This window comes from Peromyscus maniculatus, chromosome 6, assembly GCF_049852395.1.
Source record: "Peromyscus maniculatus bairdii isolate BWxNUB_F1_BW_parent chromosome 6, HU_Pman_BW_mat_3.1, whole genome shotgun sequence".
Taxonomy (NCBI): Eukaryota; Metazoa; Chordata; class Mammalia; order Rodentia; family Cricetidae; genus Peromyscus; species Peromyscus maniculatus.
Window position 1 is genome coordinate 117561523 of NC_134857.1, and position 20242 is coordinate 117581764.

At 46.8% G+C, this 20242-nt stretch overlaps 1 protein-coding gene across 1 annotated transcript; it reads left to right on the plus strand.

Moving 5' to 3' along the window:
- Positions 1 to 2594: 2594 nt before the first annotated feature.
- On the plus strand, positions 2595 to 18576 carry C6H4orf54 (chromosome 6 C4orf54 homolog). Its single transcript, XM_006970326.4, has 2 exons — positions 2595 to 8005; positions 15716 to 18576. Exon 1 carries the CDS (start codon positions 2595 to 2597, stop codon positions 7968 to 7970), a length of 5376 nt encoding a protein of 1791 aa, XP_006970388.2. The 3' UTR covers positions 7971 to 8005; positions 15716 to 18576.
- Positions 18577 to 20242: the final 1666 nt, after the last annotated feature.

Genomic DNA, 20242 nt, shown 5'->3' on the forward strand with positions numbered 1-20242 from the left:
AGCCTAGTCTACAAACTCTGTCTCAAAAAAAAAAAAAAGAAAAAAAGAAAAAAGAAAAAATAAAAGAAAAGAAAATGAAAGAAAGAAAGAAAGAAAGAAAGAAAGAAAGAAAGAAAGAAAGAAAGAAAGAAAGAAAGAAAGGAAAGGAAATTAGGAATTTACTCACACCCAAATGCTCCTGACCTTCCAGTTTTATATTTTGCCAACTACAAGAAGAAACTCAGGAAAAATTTGTTGTATTGTTGTCATAGACAGGGCCATATGAAAGTCCTGGAACTATTCCTCCTCAGACTAGAATTGCCTGATGAGCAGAAGCTCTCTCTACCTCTTGTTCAGCGGTGGTGAAGTTCACGTGCCTCACAGTCTTCAGGGTTTACTGGCCCAGGTATGGCCAGCCTCAAAGAAAATTCAAAATGGAGAGCTGAAAATTCTGCTTGCCTGAGAGGTGACTATATTTAATTCCATTTTATTAATAGGACCATGGTCCTTAATCCCCTGAGTCCATAACATGTTCTCGGGTTGATTATATGAAATAAAAAACCAAACTCGCCGGGCGGTGGTGGCGCACGCCTTTAATCCCAGCACTCGGGAGGCAGAGCCAGGTGGATCTCTGTGAGTTCGAAGCCAGCCTGGGCTACCAAGTGAGTTCCAGGAAAGGCGCAAAGCCACACAGAGAAACCCTGTCTCGAAAAAACCAAAAAAAAAAAAAAAAAAAAAAAAAAAACCAAACTCAAACAGCTACGTGGCTTATTTGTGGTCATGCAGATTTAATAGATGGCCGTTTGAATTCTGTCTGATTTCTGTGTCTCAGTTTCCCTATCTATAAAATCAGTACAGTAACTGTGCTTAGCTCCTTAGGGTCTAAACAGGATTCAATAATTACTATACTCACAAGTTGCCCCACAGTGGCGGCACACACATTTAATCCCAGCACCGGGGAGGCGGAGAGAGTTTGAGGACTGCCAGAGCTCTTATCTCAAAAAACCAAATACACACACACACACACACACACACACACACACACACACACACACACACACAAACTAAAATGTCCCTAGTTATTGTACTCAATAATTAAGAAGCTGATACTTGGAAGGCATTTCTTTTTCTTTCTCCTCACTGTGAGTTATGGCTTTATATCCATAATTTTATTCCTGCTGCTTTCAGGCCCTCCTGACCATGTTTTAGTAGCAGTGGAGGGACAGAGAGTTTGTCCAGGGAGAATAATTGCATCCCAACCCGGAGAGAAGGTAGAAGCTGCAGTTGTTGGGGTGCCTGCCTCCCACCTACCCGCAAGCCTACTCAGAGGAAGGAACACTTTTCAGTGTGGGGGTGGCATTCATGTCAAAAGGGGATGCTTGACGGTGTTATTTTCGTTTCCCACAAATGTGGATGTTTAAAATAGGGCTTTATCCAATCGGCATAAGTGACACACAGACTATGTATAGTGGTGGAACTGGGCCTGGCAGGTGACGAGGGCCAGATCTCATCAAAACCAAGTCATGGTTCTCCAGGGACTGGGCCCCGTGAATTGCCCCAAAGCGTGCTAGCACAGACCCCTGTGTTAGGTTGCCTTGGCAAATCTGCCTGCACAACACTGGACTTGTTTGGGATGGATCTATCTCAGAGCTGGTGAACTGGGATGTTGGCTGTATTTCACGGGGCATGCCAGCGGCTCACATTTCCTCTCTGAACCTCCCTCCAAGCCGAACTGTACTCATGAAGGGTAAGCACATTCGTTGCTCTTTCCTGTGTTTTGGTTCTGTGCCCTGCAGGCCTGGCACACAGCCAGGGGAACCCAATCTCTGAGCTGCAGCTCAGGCTATATTTAACGGGGCTTATTGTCTTGTCGTGGGTTTACAAGTTTAGGAACGGTTTTGAGCTTGAATAGACACTGTAGGGATTTGAAATAGTGTCCATATTGTCTTCCTGTGTTTCTTCGGAGTGCCCATAGCTCAAAGTTTATTTAAGGAGTTTTTAGATCTCTGAAAATTCCCCCTTTCAGCTCTGAATCAACACAGTAAGGATACTAGAAGGGTCCCCCGCTCCCCACCCCTTTTTCAAACAAATAGGTTATGTTCCATGGAGTATAAGTTTGGCCAGAGGAAAAGAGGATGAAGAAAATTCTTGTCCTATGAAAACTTTTATTACCCTCACTCATCCGATTTCGATCTCGAAAGAAAGAGTATGCAAATGAGGCAAATGTAAAATTACCATATGCACAAGGGGGACGCGAAATATTTCTGGAGTTTCCTTAACTGATTTGAAGTGTAGTGCAAAATTTGAATTTTGAACAAGGAGAGAAAATTCATTTAATCAGAGGCTGGGGAGAGAAAGATGGCAGTCAGTGAAGGGTAATTGTGTACTCGCTAGACAACTCTAAAACAGATTACAAAGAACATTTGGCGGATTTGAATCAGAAGCCACATTCCTCTCCCACCCCACCGCCTCTCCTCATCTCTTCACAGCCTCTTCCGTTTACCCTCAAGTGTAGTTTCGGTATGACTAGGGAATGGACACTAAAAATATTTCTGGAATGACGTGACCCTCTGTCTCCCCATCCAGGAAAGCGACAAGGCTGCTGCACAAGACACATGCTTTCCCTTCATTTCTGGCAGACCCGACGTCGACCTACAGATGCTGCTTCTTCGCTGGCTGATGGCATTCAGACCACCAAGCACGGACGGTGCCAGACAAGCGACTGGACGGGACAGCTCCTCCGCATCAGGACGCTGGCCACAGTCGCGGCCAGAGCCCCAGCCCCCTGGCTACAGACCACCTCTGCTGCCGCTCTTGGGAGCCCTCCCACCCCACTCTGGCTTGCCGAGGCCCCACCGCAGGGGCTGAAGCACTGGGCGGTGGTGGTGGCAGCTGTAGCAAGGGTACCTACAGCCTTGGGGCCAGCCCAGGCACGTGGGAAACTGTTCCGGGCCACTCTGCGGCCCCTCCAGGACCAGAGGGGGACCCAGGGCAGCCCCAGAGCTCACCACTGCCTCTTCTTGTCACTGGAACCTGGACAAGGGCTCAGAATGGAAGGCGGTACTTCGGACATGAACTCTCAGACCAGCCTGACGCCTGCGGAGGACCCGGTGAGCCGAGCGCAAGACAGCCAGGAGCCCAGGCAGCAGCTGCGGCCGCTTCCTGAGCCTTCAGACTCTACCCAGCCTGAAGCCAAGTATGTGGAGATGTGTGCTTCAGCTGGAGTCCGAAAGGAGAGCCCCCAGACTATGAACCTGCTACTGGAACACTGTCCTAGGGAGCAGGCCTCCGAGAGCCCAAAGACAAAAGCCCAGGATGAACCCGGCAGCCATGCCAGCGAGGCTTCGACCCCCAAGAAGAGTCCTGCTTCCCCCCAGTGCCCCAGCTCCTGGGCTGGCGAGAAAGACTTCTCATCTTCCTCCTCCTCCTCCTCCCCGGTGGACAGAGCAGAAGACGATGGCCTTTCCAAAATGGATGATCCCACCAAGTTACTGGGGGTCCTGGCCACCTCCTCTTCATCCTTGGGCTTTGAGAGTGAGCCGAAAATGGGCTGCCAACAGCAAAACCGAGAAGAAGCAGCGGAAGGCGCAGGAGCAAGGGAGGGTAGAGGAGGAGGGGCCAGTGATGGAACAGAGTGCAAGGACATTATTGCCAAGTCCCAGGGCAAGAGGGACCCCCCGAAAAATGAGGAAGCACACTACATCACCACCCATGAGATCCAGCTGAGTGAGGTAGAACAGGGCATGGATTTCGATGTGGGGCTGGCTTCTCGCTGGGACTTCGAGGACAACAACGTGATCTACTCGTTCGCGGACTATGCTTCCTTTGGTGGCAGTGATGAGACCCCAGGAGACATCACCACCGAAGAAGACGATGACAACAGCTGTTACGTCAGCACCCCTCCGAGCACCGACGCCACTCGGACTCCCAGCCCCATCAGCAGTGACCTGGCTCGCCCTAGTGCGGGCGGCAGTGGTCGTGACACCAGCAGCACAGAAGTGGGCAGCGGCCCCTCCGACAGCGACACTACTCCCCCACCCACTGGACCTGGCACGGCCACGCCACCTGAGCCTGTCCGGGAGCTCCGGGAGGCAGCCTTAGGAGCCCCGGCCACTGCTGCAAGCAGCTGTGGGAGTACAGCAAGCCAGATCCTCCTATCAATCAAGCCAGCTTCCCGGGCTATAAATGAGCCTAGCAACGTGCGGGCAAAGCAAAACATTATTTATGCTGCCAAGCATGAAGGCGACATGAGCCTCCGAGTCTCTACAGCTGCTGAACACAATTCAAGTTCACAGAAGCAAAATTCGGCCGCAGCCGTGGCTCAGGACCATGCAAAGAAATTCATCGCCGTCCCTGCTCGCCTGCAAACCAGGTGCGGGGCCATCCGGGCAAAGGAGCTGGTGGATTACTCCAGCGGAGCCTCCAGTGCAGTGAGTGAGCTGGACGATGCGGACAAAGAGGTGAGAAACCTAACTTCCAGGGCCTTCCGGAGCCTCGCTTACCCCTATTTTGAAGCTCTGAACATCAGCTCCCGAGAATCCTCCACCACACTCTCTGAAGTGGGGTTTGGACGATGGTCAACCTTCCTGGACTTAAAATGTGGCGGTGTCGGGGCCAGAGTGGAGCAGAGCCTGCTGAGGAGCAGTGCGGCCTCTGTGGCTGCAGGTCTGAGGAAGGGCGGTGGTACCCGAGCCACTGCAGACCAGCTCTACCTCCAGGCCAAGAAGTCCCAGACCAAGGCCTTAGAGTTTGTGGTCAGCAAAGTTGAGGGAGAAATCAAACATGTGGAGACGCCCCTGTGCTTCCAGAAACAGGTCCAAACTGGCTCCCGGGTCGTCACCCTTCTGGAGCCCCTCAATCTACGAAGTGAGAGTAAAGCCAGCAAAGCCAGCTCAGCCACCGGGCCCAGCAGAGTCACCAAGGGGTCCAGCAAAGGCCCGGGGTCTGTGTACACGGACGATGGATCAGAGGCGCCCGAGGGTAGCAAGCCTGCCTCCCGCAGTGACGGCCCCCAGAAGAAGTCCAAGTTTGCTTCCAGTCTGCTCAAAAACGTCATTTCCAAGAAGATGCAGCGAGAACATGAGTTCAAGATGGAGAGGGGAGAAGTCTCTGACACGTCTCACCGTAGCGCCCCCAGCACCTCTAAGGAGGCAGAGGGCACTCCTGGGGCCGAGAAGCCGTGGGAGAGGGGGCTGCAGAGGCAGAGCTCGCGCCACTCAGAGGCCAGTTCTGAGTACACCGTGGTCAGTGTGTCGGATGCAGCGGAAGGGTCTGTCGCAGGTTCTAAATCCCCCGTTTTCAAAGCCAGTACTCCTCGAGAGAGCAACACCGGCCCCGGCCGAAAGTTCTCTGATGGACACGCGGAAGTGTGTGAAATTAAAAAGAGTGCTTCAGAGACTGTGAAGGGTATCTTCCTTCGGAGTCAGAACAGCGCCTTCCGGACATGGAAGGAGAAAGAGGCGGAGAAGCTGGAGGAGAAAGCTCCCATCGGGAAACTGAAGCTCCCCAAAGGTGGGGACTGGAGAGCCGATCTTGGGGAGATCTCTGCCAGCAAGTCCACCATCATGTCTCGCCTCTTCGTTCCCAACATCCAGCAGACACCCAAGGACAAACAGCCAGAGAAGCAGGCCACCAAGTACCCCGCTGCTGCCCAGGCTACCTCCATGGCAGTGGTCAGGCCCAAGGCACCTGAAATCAAGATCCGCCTAGGAAGTGTACAACAGCCAAGCTCAGATTTCAACATTGCCAAGTTGCTCACTCCCAAACTGGCTAGTGGCAGCAACTCAAACCTCTTCAAGACCATTGAGGACAACAGCAGGACCCAGCAGAAACTCTTCCGTGGTGGGGACAATCTGGAAAAAGTGCCCCAGTTCCAGGTGAGAGATGTTAGAGACAAGTCCAAGGCCCCAGGACCTCTGCACCAGGTGAGGGATGTCAGGAAACTGATCAAAGGGTCAGGGGACAGCAGTGACAAGGGCAGTGTCACCCCAGAGCAGGGGTTGACAGGGCCTAAGCCTAGGCAGCTGACCGCTGCCACAGGAGGATCTAGGTCCTTGTCCCCTATGGTGATTATGTGCCAGGCGGTTGTGAATCCAAGAGAAGACAGTGTGGATCGAGAGCCCAGGGAAGGTGCGGGCAAAGTGGGCAATGGCAGCAGAGTCTTGAGCTCCTCCCCAGAAGGGACTGTCTTGGTTCACAGGGCATCTGGCAGGCTGCCTGTGGCCACCATTGCCCCCAATAAATCTGAACAGGGCTCTTACCTGCCTGTGCTTAAGATTGTCTCCAAGGCGTCTGCTCAGAGGACCCCAGAGAAACCCAAAGAGGACGACATCAAGGAGGAAGGGAAAGCGCCGAAGCCAGCCCGGAATGCCTTGGAGAAGCTCACAGCGGCGGTGAGGTCCATGGAAGAGCTATATAGCTTCAACAGAAATGAATGGAAGCGCAAAAGCGACCCTTTGCCCATGATGGCCGACAGCCATGTCCTGTCACTCATCGCCAGTGAGGAGAGGGAAGGGGTCGAGGGAGCTGAAGGAGACCCAGACAAGCCGGCCAAGCAGTTGGGACAGATAGAAGAACGGGACACGGGACACAAAGGCGGTGTGGTCCTGAGAGGGGCCCCCATGGAGCGTCTGCAGAGGAGGAACTCTAACCCCAGCACCGAGAGTGTGTCTGCCCGGGCAGCTGCCTTTGAGAACATGGCCAGAGAAAGGCCCAGGTCTCTCTATATCCCCCCAGTCCACAAGGATGCGGAGAGAACCCAACCTCTGCAGCCCCTCCCCCCGCTCCCCAGCAGCCGGAGTGTGTTCACAGTGAGTGCCAGCAGCACTCAGAAAACTGGGGGTGTGGCCGGCAAGTTCCCACAAGGGCCTTCTCCAGAGAGCCTTTCACCAGCCAAGGGCATCAGATCGCAGGGACTCAGATCCCTCAAGATCTCCCCAGCCACCCGAGCGCCTCCTGATGAGGCCACCAGCAGGAAAACTGCGGCCAGCCTGGAGAAGAGCAACAGTGACTGTGAGAATTACCTGACCATCCCCCTCAAGGGCAGCTCTGCCGCAGGGGAGTTGCTTGGCAGGCCTGGGGCTTCCAGAGAAGGGCCTGCCAGCTCCTCAGCGGCCACTCTTTGCAGCTTGCCTCCACTGAGTGCCCGCAGTCAGGTCCCCAGTAACTCCAAAGGCTCTCACGTCAGTGGAACCAGCAGGCCAGCCTGGCGTACCAAACCTGACAACCACCGAGAAACAGTCGCTGCCCCGCCAGGGCCTCAGAGCCCCGAGCATACTCCCACAGCGGTCTACCACCAGCAGGCGTTGCCCTTTACTCTCCAGGGGGCCCAGCCTCAGGTCCTCTGTTTCTCCCCTCCTGGAATGCCAGCCCCAGCCCCTGCAGGCCCGGCCGCAGTCCCCACAGACCCCTTTCAGCAGCCACAGCCTCAGCAGACACAGCGCAAGATGCTCCTCGACGTGACCACTGGCCAGTATTATCTGGTGGACACGCCCGTTCAACCTATGACCCGGAGATTGTTTGACCCCGAGACAGGGCAATATGTCGACGTGCCCATGACCTCCCAGCAACAACCAGTGGCACCCATGTCCCTTCCGGTGCCTCCTCTGGCCCTGAGTCCTGGGGCCTACGGGCCCACCTATATGATCTATCCCGGGTTCCTGCCCACGGTGCTGCCCCCCAATGCCCTGCAGGCCACACCTATTGCTCACACTGCAGGAGGCAGTGAGCTCTCGGTGGCAGCAGAGACCCCGAACAAAGAGACAGCTGCGGCGTTCACCGAAGCCCCATACTTCATGGCCTCCGGTCAGTCCCCTGCCTCCTCTTCCTCCTCAGCCCCGGCAGCCACATCGCAGCTTGTGGGGGCCAAGGGCTTCGCCCAGCTGCACGGTAAGCCCGTCATCAGCATCACCTCACAGCCCTTGGGGCCACGGATCATCGCTCCCCCTTCCTTTGATGGCACCACCATGAGCTTTGTGGTGGAACACAGATGACCGGAGTCACAGGAAGGCCCTTGGGACAGCCCCTGGTGAGTGCATTTTACTCTGGTGATCCCAGAGAGTGATTCGGTGTCTTTGTGTTGGGAGAGCTACCGTGGCTGTCTGGAGACATGGGCGGGCGTTCTGGAAAAGGGAGACTAAACGCCATCTGATTTGTGACGGGACTAGTTTATTGTCCACTCCCTCCTCTCTGCACCCCTCAGGGTGCCACGGATAGCCTTTTCCTCTGGCCTTTGCAAACTGCCTGAGTGTTTGTCCCACCAGAGAATGATGGGAGAATGAACCCCCCACATGTCCCTTGGCCTTTGTGTTAGTCAAGGTTGAAAGGAGACAGAAATGAAAGCCTGGTCTAGATTTGGTGGTGGAGTGAGCCTATCTCTTTGTCCCCAGCCTCCTGGTGAGACAGATAACCCACTTTAGGTCACCGGAAACACAGCCTGTTTGCTCCCCTGTCTTAAAGAGGAGTTTAAAATGGATGTTTTCTAGCGTCATAAAACATACCTTTCTCTCTTCTTTCATGTCTTCCCTTGGAACTTCTTATATTAAAACACTACATTGTTTAAAGTTCTTGTTTTTTAGTTTTCAAAAGATCAGAATACTTTCCCCAGGGTTTTTAGTGTATCTTATGTGTGGGCACATACACAACATGAACATGTACACACACACACACACACACACACACACACACACACACACACACACACAGAGTTTGACCTTCACAAGAGGGTGAGATTCTGGAGCCAAAGGTACCCCTTGGATGACAGAGTTGTTGCATTTCATGCTGTTTTGCTCTGACTGAACCCACCATGCTCCAAGGCTAATGCCAATCCCCAGAAGCACCGTTAGATCTGCCTGTGTGGCTCCCTTTGAAAAAGAATGACTTCCACGCTGCAAAGGAAAGCAGAGAAAACCTGTTTCTGACGCCTAGTCTGATCTGCACTCACAGGCAGGAAATTTCTGCTGGAAATACAGTCTGTGGAACTTGATAGGAGGCATGGATGTGGGTGGTGGAACCAACCGGGACACCTCAGGTCAAACCCAGAAGACAGTGAAGACACACACCTTCTGCCAGGAGCACAGGGCGTCAGAGCTGCAGGCCGGCTTGTCTGCTGTAACCCTGGCCTCTCAGAGCAGAGAGGGTTGAGATTTTGTCTTTGGGATCTTCACTTCTTGGTAAAGTCATGTTGAATGAAAAAGAAAAGAGGACTGAGATAAAAGCATAGTGTAATCTTGGGGATGACAGAGTGGCTCACATTCCTGTCATCTCAAGAGGGGATGCAGTCCTCACACCCCCAAGCCCGTGTCTGTGTGTGTGTGTGTGTGTGTGTGTTTTGCTTATTCATGCATCTAAGGTAAACAGACCTATATTGCCAGCTCAGGGACATTAAAATCTACCATCCAGTGTGTATCAGAATGTCAGCTGCTAGGACGGCGTATTGCTGCTGTGAAGTCTCTTCCAAGGTAAGAAAGCACTGTATAGGAGCGATCACACTGGGACTTTTACTAGAATTCACGTGAAAATGCCAACTTTGCTCTAGTGGCAACCTAGAGACAGTGTTTGGACTGTTCCTCTCCAAGAGTCTGCGGCAGGCACTACACGGTGTGGTGACCACTAATGCTGAGGGGAGGAGAGGGACGGGGAACACAAAGGGACCCCTAGAGTGCCTGCTGAGGAGACTCAGCATGGAGGATTAGCTCTGTAGATGCACTATCTTGTGGGCGGCAGCGTTTTGATCCCCTGGATGGATGGTGTGTTTACCTAAGGCTGTTTTGGATCTACTAATCCTGAGGAGTTTGTGGAGCCCTGGAGGTGCAGGGAGCCCAGGAGGTTGCACAGCGGTCCTATCTTCTTAGCAACTGCCTTTGGCCCTTCCTTGGTCTGCTGCGTCTGGAGAGGTCTGGTGTGATGCTGTGTCCATCAGACACAGGCATAAATCTGAGTTTTGCATCTTGAGAGTTGAATTGGAGCTTTGAATTTGTTCTTACCCTTGCTGGAAGCAGAATTTTTACCTTAGCAAAGAGCCCTAAAGATACAATGACGGGTGTTGGCTTTGATTTAAGCAGAGGAGTTGGGAACTAAGGGTGAGCTTTTTGTGTGTACAGGCAAAAATCTAGATGGCTAAATTTAGATACGAATTAAAGGTCTTCAGAACTCAACATTACACTTTCCAAGGAAAAGTCAGATTTTAAAAAGGGGTGAGTAATTCTTCAGACAGTTTTAAAAAACAGTGCTCAAATATTCCAAAGCACCAATTGGTTTTCCTGATGGAAGCCTCAGCAGGTGATTTCAGCTCCCATGTTTCCTTTGGAACCCAGACTTTTATAAGGGTTGCAGGGGATTTTGTAGGATAGGGTTTTATGACATCCTTTCAAAATACATGCTATGTAATGGATTTGATCCAATTATAATAGCGAATGCACCAACGAGTAAACTAGACTTAGAGATTTTTGCTGAAGTGTCCAAAGGGTGAGAGAGGCAACTCTCAGTGTTCCTTGGTAAGGTCCATAGAACAGCAAAGGGAGGTCATAGAGGAGAGCTCTGAGCTTCCGGAGAGAACATCTGTGGTTTACTCCCTGGTGACATTTGGCTCCAAACTACTGCCGTCTCTATTTACTTTTAGGAATGCTTATTAAATACAGATTTTCAGGAAATACTGTTACATTCTTCATTCAGTCAATGAATACGAATTCCATTCCTACACTCTGCAGCCATTGTGTGCTCTGGGGTGGGCTGTAAACCCACAAGGTGACGCATGGCTCTATGTCAGGAGCACATATTCTAACTAGATAGGGCAGAGTCCCCCTTCTAAACGGAAAGCTGATGTTCAAGTGTTGTTCCTTTCCACCCAAAGACAATCTCGCTGTCTATTTTTAGTGCCCCGCACAAAGGGGAGTGTTCTGCTTTTGCTCCTGTGTAGGCTGAGTGGAAAAGCTATCGGCCTTGTTTCTAGTTATTCTGTTATGAACTTTCCCTTTATACATATAAAGTGCTACAAACTTTCAGTACTTTCTCATTTCTTTAGATGTCATGTGCATGCGTGTGTGCATGTGTATGTGTGCATGCATGTGTACATGCGTGTGTTTCGGTTTTGGTCTATTTTGGTTTTGAAAGTTACTTCTCCTCAGGATCTTTGATACCTTTCTGACAGAGTAACTTTAACAAAACTTTAATCAGCACTATACCTGCCACCTAGAGTCCAACCTTAGAGAATGGCAATGATTGTGTATTAATTGAATGTCCCTTGTTTTTCTGCAAGGCTTATTTCTCCAGTTCTGAGTGTCTTTCACGACCTTCCCTTTCTCCTTACTTCCCGGGGTTATTCTATGCCACGAACAGAGCCTCATATGTCAACAGCTAAGGAGGAAAGGGAAAGCTGGGTTCAGGGGGAGCCATTTTCAGCACCCACTTTCATGGTGTGTTCTGAGTGGCCCCGGAGGAGTTCTGAGACTACCAAACCCAGGTCTAAGTGTATCAAAACGAAGAGGTCGAGTGACCCTTCCTTAGCTACTGTTCCTTCTGTGTAAGGCTTACCTTTCAACCTGGACAGTCATCTCAGTGTCTTTTCAGTCTACATCCTTTTTTTTCTTCCTCTCTAGGGACACTTGGATCGTTTCCTGGTGTCTGCTCTAGTGTTTCCTTGCTATCTGAGAAATCATTCTGGGCTCTTTGTTAATTGTTTATTTGTTTGCAATATCTTCCCCACCATGGCTTCTCATTCCGTATTCACGTCAACTCGATTGACTTTAATGATCTACCACGGGCATCTATACATCTGCCCATGTCCTTGCTTTTTTTCAGGGTTTGGTTTTGCTTTATTTCAGAATAAATAGCTCAAAGTGCAGGACTGGGTAGCTTGGCAGCTCGCTCACCAGAACGTACTTCAGAACCCTGAGCATCCCTGTTAGGTCAGGCGTCTGGCTACCCTTCATGTGCTGGTGGACAGAGGTATCCAATTGCTAAGCTGCTGGAAACTCCACACATCATTTTTAGCTAGTCCCACAACCAATAGTTTATTTCTGTCCCCTTCCCCGAACACGGTGTGGTTCCCTCTTCCAATTATTGTATATAGCTAGAGTTTTGTTCTGTCTTTGTTGTTGTTGTTGTTGTTGTTTTGTTTTTTTGAGACAGGGTTTCACAGTGTAGCCCTGGCTGTCCTGGAATTCACTCTGTAGCCCAGGCTGACCTTGAACTCACAGAGATCTGCCTGCTTCTGCCTCCCAACTGCTGAGATTCTTAATGTCCTGTTATTTGAATTGACTTTTCTCTCCTCCTTTTTCATTGGATTGAGCTTTTCTCGAGCTTACTCTCATACCTTTCTCCAGAATTCTGTTGGGCATACACATATCAACCAAGGCTGGCCTCGAACTCATCTGAAGCTAACCTTGAAATCCTGTTTCCTCTGCCTCTGCCTCCCAAGCACTGTGCTTACAGGTGTGCTCTGTCTACCTTTATATTTTCTTCCTTACCAAAACTTAGCCTCGTGGAGTCTTTAACCAAGTAGACACTTTCTTAACCTCTGTTAGGCAAATGAAGACATAAATTGGCCCAATCCACAGTAAATGAAGTGCAGGCCGTCCAAAGCCCATGCTCGCATTGGTGCAGCAGGTCCACGTTCACCCACTTCTCTTACTTTTTACCCTCTCTTTTCTTTGTTGTGAAATATTCCCCTTCCCTTATCTGTCCTTTTGTGCCAGGCTTAACTTTTCTGAAAAATTTCAATATCTTTATTTTGTCTCTTGGCCAGTCATCCTAGTAAAGAATTAATTATGTGACATTTGTGTCCTCAAAGAGGATGGCAGAACATGGCTAGGCTGGTGGCACTGGTGCTAATTTGTCTAACTTCAGTTCAATCAGGTGGGAAATCAAAGTTCTATCCATGAGAAATGCTGTGGATATCGCTCTGTATAAATAAACACTGATTGGCCAGTGGCCAGGCAGGAAGGATAGGCAGGACTAACAGAGAGGAGAAAAGAGGAAACAGGAAGGCAGAGGAGGGGACTGGCTGGAGCCGCAGCCAGGACAAGGAAGATGTAAGGTACTGATAAGCCACGAGCCACGTGGCAAAGTATAGATTAATAGAAATGGGCTAAATATAAGAGTAAGAGGTAGACAATGATAGGCCTGAGCTAATGGCCAAGGATTTTAAATAATGTAAGCGTCTGTGTGTTTATTTTATAAGTGGGCTCCGGGACTGGTGAGACTTGGCGGGACCTGGAGAGAAAAGTCTCCAGCCACAGAGAAAATTGAATCTTCTAGCTTTTTCACTAGGAGGGAGAGAGGGAGGGAGGGAGGAGAGAGACTGTGTGTGTGCATGTGTGAATGTACACTGAGTTTGAGAAAAAGGCCAAGAAAGGCAGGGAGAAGGGAATAAGTTGAAGTCTGAATATACTCAACATAAATCAAGCTTCTATATGTGCTTTTCTCATGATTAAAAAATGCTAGCCAGAGCATTCTATGTTGTAAAGAGAAACCTGAGCCATATCAGAGACACTAGACTCAAGATTATGTCTTTGGTGATGAGCTAGTTTGGGAGAGGAAAAGTATGGGATGTACATGTGAGGGGATTCCCCCTCCCCAGGGATGCAGATGGGTTGAAACACTTTGGTTGAACGGAAGCTGTTTGACTGTGACCAGAGCACAGGTCCACATGAAGTCAGGCAACTAGGACTCAGTGGGACCATTACTTCTTCGACTAGGCCAGTGCCATACACACTTTAAGCCTTACTTCTCTCATCTGTAAAATGGAAATAATCTTGAGAAAGCTGTAAAGATGGAACTGTCCACCTACCTCAGAGAACATGGCCTGTAGTAAGTACCAAAGTTTCTTAGAAACAAGAACCCATAAATGCCAAGAAATGTCCCCCAGGCCCTAGACAGAGCAGGAAACCATTGTTTCACTCACCCAGAGTGATGTCAGGGGCCTGGGCACAGAGAGCTGAAGTTTCCCAATCAGGAGACAGAACCCGTAACTCTGTAGTCCCCTCAGAGCTGGCTGTTCTCCAGGCATGGTGGCTGGGTGCCAGGGTATTCTAGTATCCCACACAGCCTTCCAACATGTTATAAAGCTCTGGGTCCAGCTTGCCAGCTGCGTGTGGTGATTTTCCTCTCCATTTGGGCACAAGCCTGGGAGGAGCAAAGGGGAAATCCACCCTGAATTCCTGCTGAATGCTCAGTGTCCCAGGTCTAACTCCCGGGAAGGCACTGGGGGGAGAGCCCCTGGTAACACAGTACAGCTAACCCTCCAGCTCTACTCCCAGGATCTACTTGAGAGGTCTCTGATGAGTTTTATTGGCTAATTATTATTTCATCCTTAATAAGAATTAGATCAATACTTTCAAGTTTTCAAACAAAATTTCTCTAAAATTAATAGAGCAGAAAAAAAAACCTTATAGATATCCACAAAGTAATATCTAGACTAATGATCCCTGAATATGATCCCTGGATATTGTCTCAGTTGGCTATCATCTTGAATGGGATTTTCCTCCTCTTTCTATTGGTTCCCTTCCACTCTGCTCACCTTGCCTTATGATGGCACCAAGCCAGAACTACCGTCAAGTTCTTTAATCTAATTGAAATCATTCTTAGTCTCCTGGTCACTCCTCCTTCACATGTGATTACGTTCAGTTTCTTCTTGCTGTTCTGTGTGAGTTAAGGTAGAAAATCAACCTTAGCAAACTGTATCTGTGAGCTCCAGGGACTGCTAGGTTGTGGGAACTGCATGCACCGTATACCAACATTTCCTTTAGCCTGAATGCATTTTCTCAATATAAACATGAAACAAAAAGATATAGCTGAAGTGCATTCATCTGAGGTGCAAAAGCATTATTATTCTAGCTTTCTTTCTTAATAAACACGTGCTTAAACAGGCTTTGTTTGTTTGTTTATTATTTATTTATTTGGTCACAGGACTGAAGCATCCCTTGCTTTGCTACTTGATTGCATATAGTTAGAGAGATGGTATTTGATTCTTCTTCCTCAAGCTTGTTTTTCACATGATACAGACTTCTTACTCCTCAACTACTTGCAGCTCATTTTATTTTTGTCTTTATAATCTTATATTTGGATAGCAACTTCTAGGCATTAAAAAAGATTCCTTAAGCAAAGCTCTAGTAGATCATGCTTAAAAATTTATAAAAGTAGAAGACAGGGATAGTTTCTCAAATGCTTTTGAACAATGTTAGTGCTGTGTTAAAGTGGATTTAATTGAGTTACATGTTAAAACCAGTCTATCTAATTTATATAACAGCACACTATGAGAAATTCCACAGGATTTAGTTAGTGCTGATTCCCTTTCCAAGAATCCTTAGTGTTTCATTCATCTCATTAGATTACTGACATGATAAGTTCTAAATGACCCCATTTAATTTAAGTATCAGGTCTATGTGCTGATTTTAGGGACGCATACAATATATTGTTTTGTACTTGTTGTGAATGATTCTCAGAGAAACTAAGCATTTAACTCCAAAATCATTTTTGAATGGTTGATTGAATTTGATTCAATTTTCAAAGGCAGGTTCCATTTGGTGGCACTTTCTGGAAGTCAGCAATGACTAGTAGCTTCAGAGGCATGGTTTCAAAACACATTTAAAAATGTAAGTTCCGTATTATAAAGAAATGAGCCCAATAATTAAACGGCCAATGGGGGTGTGATTTTCTTGCCCCTTTACAGGGGAATGTTCTTTCAGAATTGGCCATCTTTTCTTTGACCATGTTTTCTTTGCACTTTTTTCTTTTGCAGGAGCAAGACAGAAATAAGGCCTGTTCTTCAATCTGAAAGTTGCATCGTAACACCTGAATTCACCTGAAGAACTTTCAGTTGTGTTACGAACTTTTATTTCTTATGAACCATGTGTGTAAGCTTGTATATTTTCCTGAACAACTGCCTTAAGGTAGTTTTTGTTATTTCGGTTTCGCTAAGATGACTGAATGGTTGTGTTTCTCCCCGTGAAGTATTTCTTTTTATACTTTAATACAGGATGTAAGCTTTCTTACCGCTGCCTTCTCTTCTGCACTTGTGGCCAGGGAAACCATACACTGAGTGTTTGAATGGTTCATTCAAAACAAGCCATAGAATCTGATTGGTTCTATTGTAAACCCAATCAGCATATTGATAATAGGATCACAAATCACCTTGGGGTTCCTTGGACTGTATCTGCGGCTCTCAAGAATCCAACCTTTGTTGTAAGTGTGCAGCATACACTCCCCACCCCCTTTAATGATTCCCTTCATGGACTCCCTCCTGCCTCTCCATCTGCAGCCTGAAGTTCGGGGGCAGTAGAATTGGCAGTGAACTTTGCTCCAGTGGCTCTGACTCCCTCGGCCCTGGCCATCCCAAAGTAGAAACTCCGTAACCACAGTGCTTACTTCCTGCTTCAGGTTTTAACAGATATTAAGATTCCAAACCTTGGGATGTTTTACTGACCAGTTGTAACCGAATTCTGACTGAAGGGATCCATTTAGCTTGTCCTAATCGGTGTCTCAATTAAGTGATACACAGAAGAATTTCTTAGTTACTCTCTAACTGAACATGCTTTTAAAACCCATGTATTATCTCAGGACTTCCATAAGGAATCTCTGTTCAGTTACTCATTTGTTTAAAGACAAAACATTCTGGTGAATTCTTTAAATAATCATTTTCATTTTGGTGATCATCAATATTTGGTTTCTACTTAAAAGTGTTTCTGGAAGTAAAGGATTTTATGCTGCCTTAAAATACTGAATTTTCTAAGGTTTTTTACAATTTTACTACTTTTTAATTGTGTTTTTTTTTTTAATTCAGACTAACAAACAAACAAATTCAATGTTACTTCCAGGGCCTCCCTTACCAGGGAAAAACAAGTTCTAAAAATTAAGTTCTTTTACATAAAGAGCAATATTTGAAGCAGAAATAGTGGCTTTAGCCTCTCAGCCACTGGCCTACAAGCTGTGAAATAAAGTTTTGTCTCCGAGGCATGTGCTATGAAGCAGGATTTCTGGTGTGGAAGATGTCTTTGGGCCATATTTAGGAAAAGTGATATTTCCTAGAAGATTTACCCCAGAACTTTAGCATTTTCCAGGCAAACTGGCCATGTATAAGGTCACTTAATATTGGAGCAAAAAACTAGAACCCATTTCTTTCAAAGATCTCAAACCTGTAGCCCTAAAGCATCGATGTGAACTCTCAAGGATTTGAATGAAAAGAATGGACTACACGGGGTTTGCATGGGCAGAACCCACGCCAGGAAGGAGTCTTCTGTCCCAGGAGACTTGCAGGAAAGCACCATGGGTTTGCTTGCCAGCTCCCTACAAAGAGAGACTCCTCCTCAAGAAAATGTGCCAGTCCAGAGACTGCGAGCCCATGGGCTACTATCAATATTTATCACCAGCAGAGCTGAGCCTTCCATTCTCACAGAGTAGGAGAGAAACTGAGGTGGGGGGGGGGAGAAAATTTTATTTGTTGCTTCTATGGAAAAGGCTGCGCCCTCCCACACGTTTCCAAGGATGTGGTAAGAGTCCAAGCAGTTAAAATACAATCACAAGCTCGTGTTTGTGCCTCTTATACCAGCTATTGGTCATCTCACAGCTGGATCATCATCTGCTGGGCCGTTTCCTACCTCAAGTGACAAAGAAGGAAAATTCTCACAGGCACACATCCCAATCTCTGGGTCTTCTGTTTTGTCATTTCTGGAGCTTGCATGGACATTTGAATGAAGTGGCTATTCCTTCTCCTTTCAACCAGTGTGGGATGAACCAAGAATCTAGAAAGCCTTCTACCGCAAGAAGTAATAACTCTCAACAATGTCTCTTCACTACTGAACTACCCATCCTATTTTATATCGTAAAACCATTAATTAAAAAAAGTACCCTAAATAGAGCTATGAGCTTGAATTTAAACAGAATGTGGCCTGGCCTTTGTAATTCTTTTTCTCAAGGTTATGTGTGAGGCTCAGTTTCCAGAATGATCATGAGGAACTCTGTGATGGGATTTCAATCCGTTGATCCTTTTTCCCTGTTGGTAATGGGGTCATGTTGAAACAGGCCTCATTGGACCTGCTTCTTGAAAAACAAACACATTTGTAGCCAGTATGAAAATTTAGTTGACCAGAATGTATTTCTTTGAACACTTATTGACACTACCCTCCGGAGTAAATGAAGTCCAGGATAAAGCATCTGTGTACATGTGATCATCCCTGACTAATTAAGCCAAAAATGAATTATACTTTGACAACTTTATGATACATTTCAAAAATTAGCACACATTTCAAATTAATCTTATATAACTAGAAGAATGTATAGTGACACAAATATCTTTTTCTCTACTCAGATTTGACCTTTTCACTCTTGATTCTTAAAAAGATTCAATGTCCTCTGATTCTCTTTGTCTACTGTAGAAACAATGACCTTTATTTGCTACAAACCAAATGATCCTATTCCCTGAACTCTATCTAGCTTGGCCTGAAGGACAGAATTGATTCCTAAGTAAATGGCTATACTTCCACAATGAGTGTGTGCAGTGTTGGTTTCTAAGTAGATGACTATAATCTCATGATAAGTGTGTATATGTGCATAGGAAACACATTCATCGATACTCTTTGTATTTAAGACTATCATGGTATACATTTTCTTTTTTTTTTTTTTTTTTTTTTTTTTTTTTTTTTTTTGGTTTTTCGAGACAGGGTTTCTCTGTGTAGCTTTGCGCCTTTCCTGGAACTCACTTGGTAGCCCAGGCTGGCCTCGAACTCACAGAGATCCGCCTGGCTCTGCCTCCCGAGTGCTGGGATTAAAGGCGTGCGCCACCACCGCCCGGCGGTATACATTTTCTTATGTGGTGCTTGAGGAGTTTCATTCTACAGTTTACAAGGTGTAATATTTGCACCCTAAAATCTCAGGGTATGCTATTTTACCCAGATACTTGAAAGAAAAAGGTGCCCTGTATTTTATCAGTACTGTTAATGGGGGAAAATTACATGTAAGTTTGTTTGAGAAAACTGCTCATAAAATCAAATCGATAAGCTGTTAGGCTTTTACATAATTTCTAAGGAGATGTATACATAAGTAATATATATTGTCAAGAGACTGCTTATATAGTCTTTAATTTCTGGGTCTGAGGTAGGCCTCACAAGTCCATAAATTCACAAAGAAAGCATGCAGCCTTTGTTCAGTAGTGCCTTGAACTTGAATCGAACTGGAATCACACTCCATTTGTGTGTGACATGTGTGAACACGAGACCCAGAAGGAGGATTCTAAAACGGGGGCTCCTGTGTATGCCCCGTGTCTCTGAAGAGAACTGAGCATTCACTGCAACACTTGTGAGCTATTAACACACTCAGCATTTCATGTTGCAAGTGTATTATTGGATTTATTCCTGTCTGATTCAAAATGGTGCAGAATAAAATATACACAACTAATTTAGTTTTTCTTTAAGTTTCTGAATTGCTTTTTTCAAGCTAGTGTTAGTGGCAACAAGTCCTTCCAGGGTTCTCTGAGTTTTGCACTATGCCTGTATCTGTTTTCTGGCAGATGATCTTTTCCCACCCGACCCATTTTGAAGAGATGTGTTTATGTATTTACATATAAATTATTTTCTTGTATAGTGATGACAGTGGTGGTGGAAGAGAATGTGAAGACTGTGGAAGTTACGTATGAATAGAAGAGTGTATATTGTATAATGCATAAAGAAGGACATTGGAGAATGGTGAACTATATTCCCCAGACTATGAATGATGGAATGTGGAAAGAATGTGAAAATTTTAAATTCACTAATGTAATCTTGGTGGAGAAGTTCCTGGCTGAGGTTTGATGTGATTCTATGGTACAATGCTGTGAGCCTGGCTAAGGGAACTTTGAATCCAGCCAACAGCTCCAAGATTTGCCTTTCAAGTGCTCTTGCCTGTGTAGAAGACTACTGAGATGAGATTTTGCGAGAAAAGCCTACTTACCTTTAACTGACAGCATTTATAAATGATGGTGCAATCTTGTGTATTGGTTTTTTTTTTTATTTTGACAGCTTTGAAAAAAATGTTTGTTGTTGTTGTTGTTTTCCAGTAAAAGTAACTATAAAGAAAGCATTCATGGTTGGTCTTTATTTTAACCCACAAAGTAAGCTTTGGATGTTTTCATTTTCTCCTAGCTTCTAGTTTAAATTCCTCATCTAACAAACATATTCTGAAAATACTGTACAACCAGGTACATTCATTTTCTATTGGTATGGTAACAAATACCTACAGAGTCAGGGACTTAAGGCAATGCACATTTATGATCTCATAGCACTGGAGTTGAGAAGCC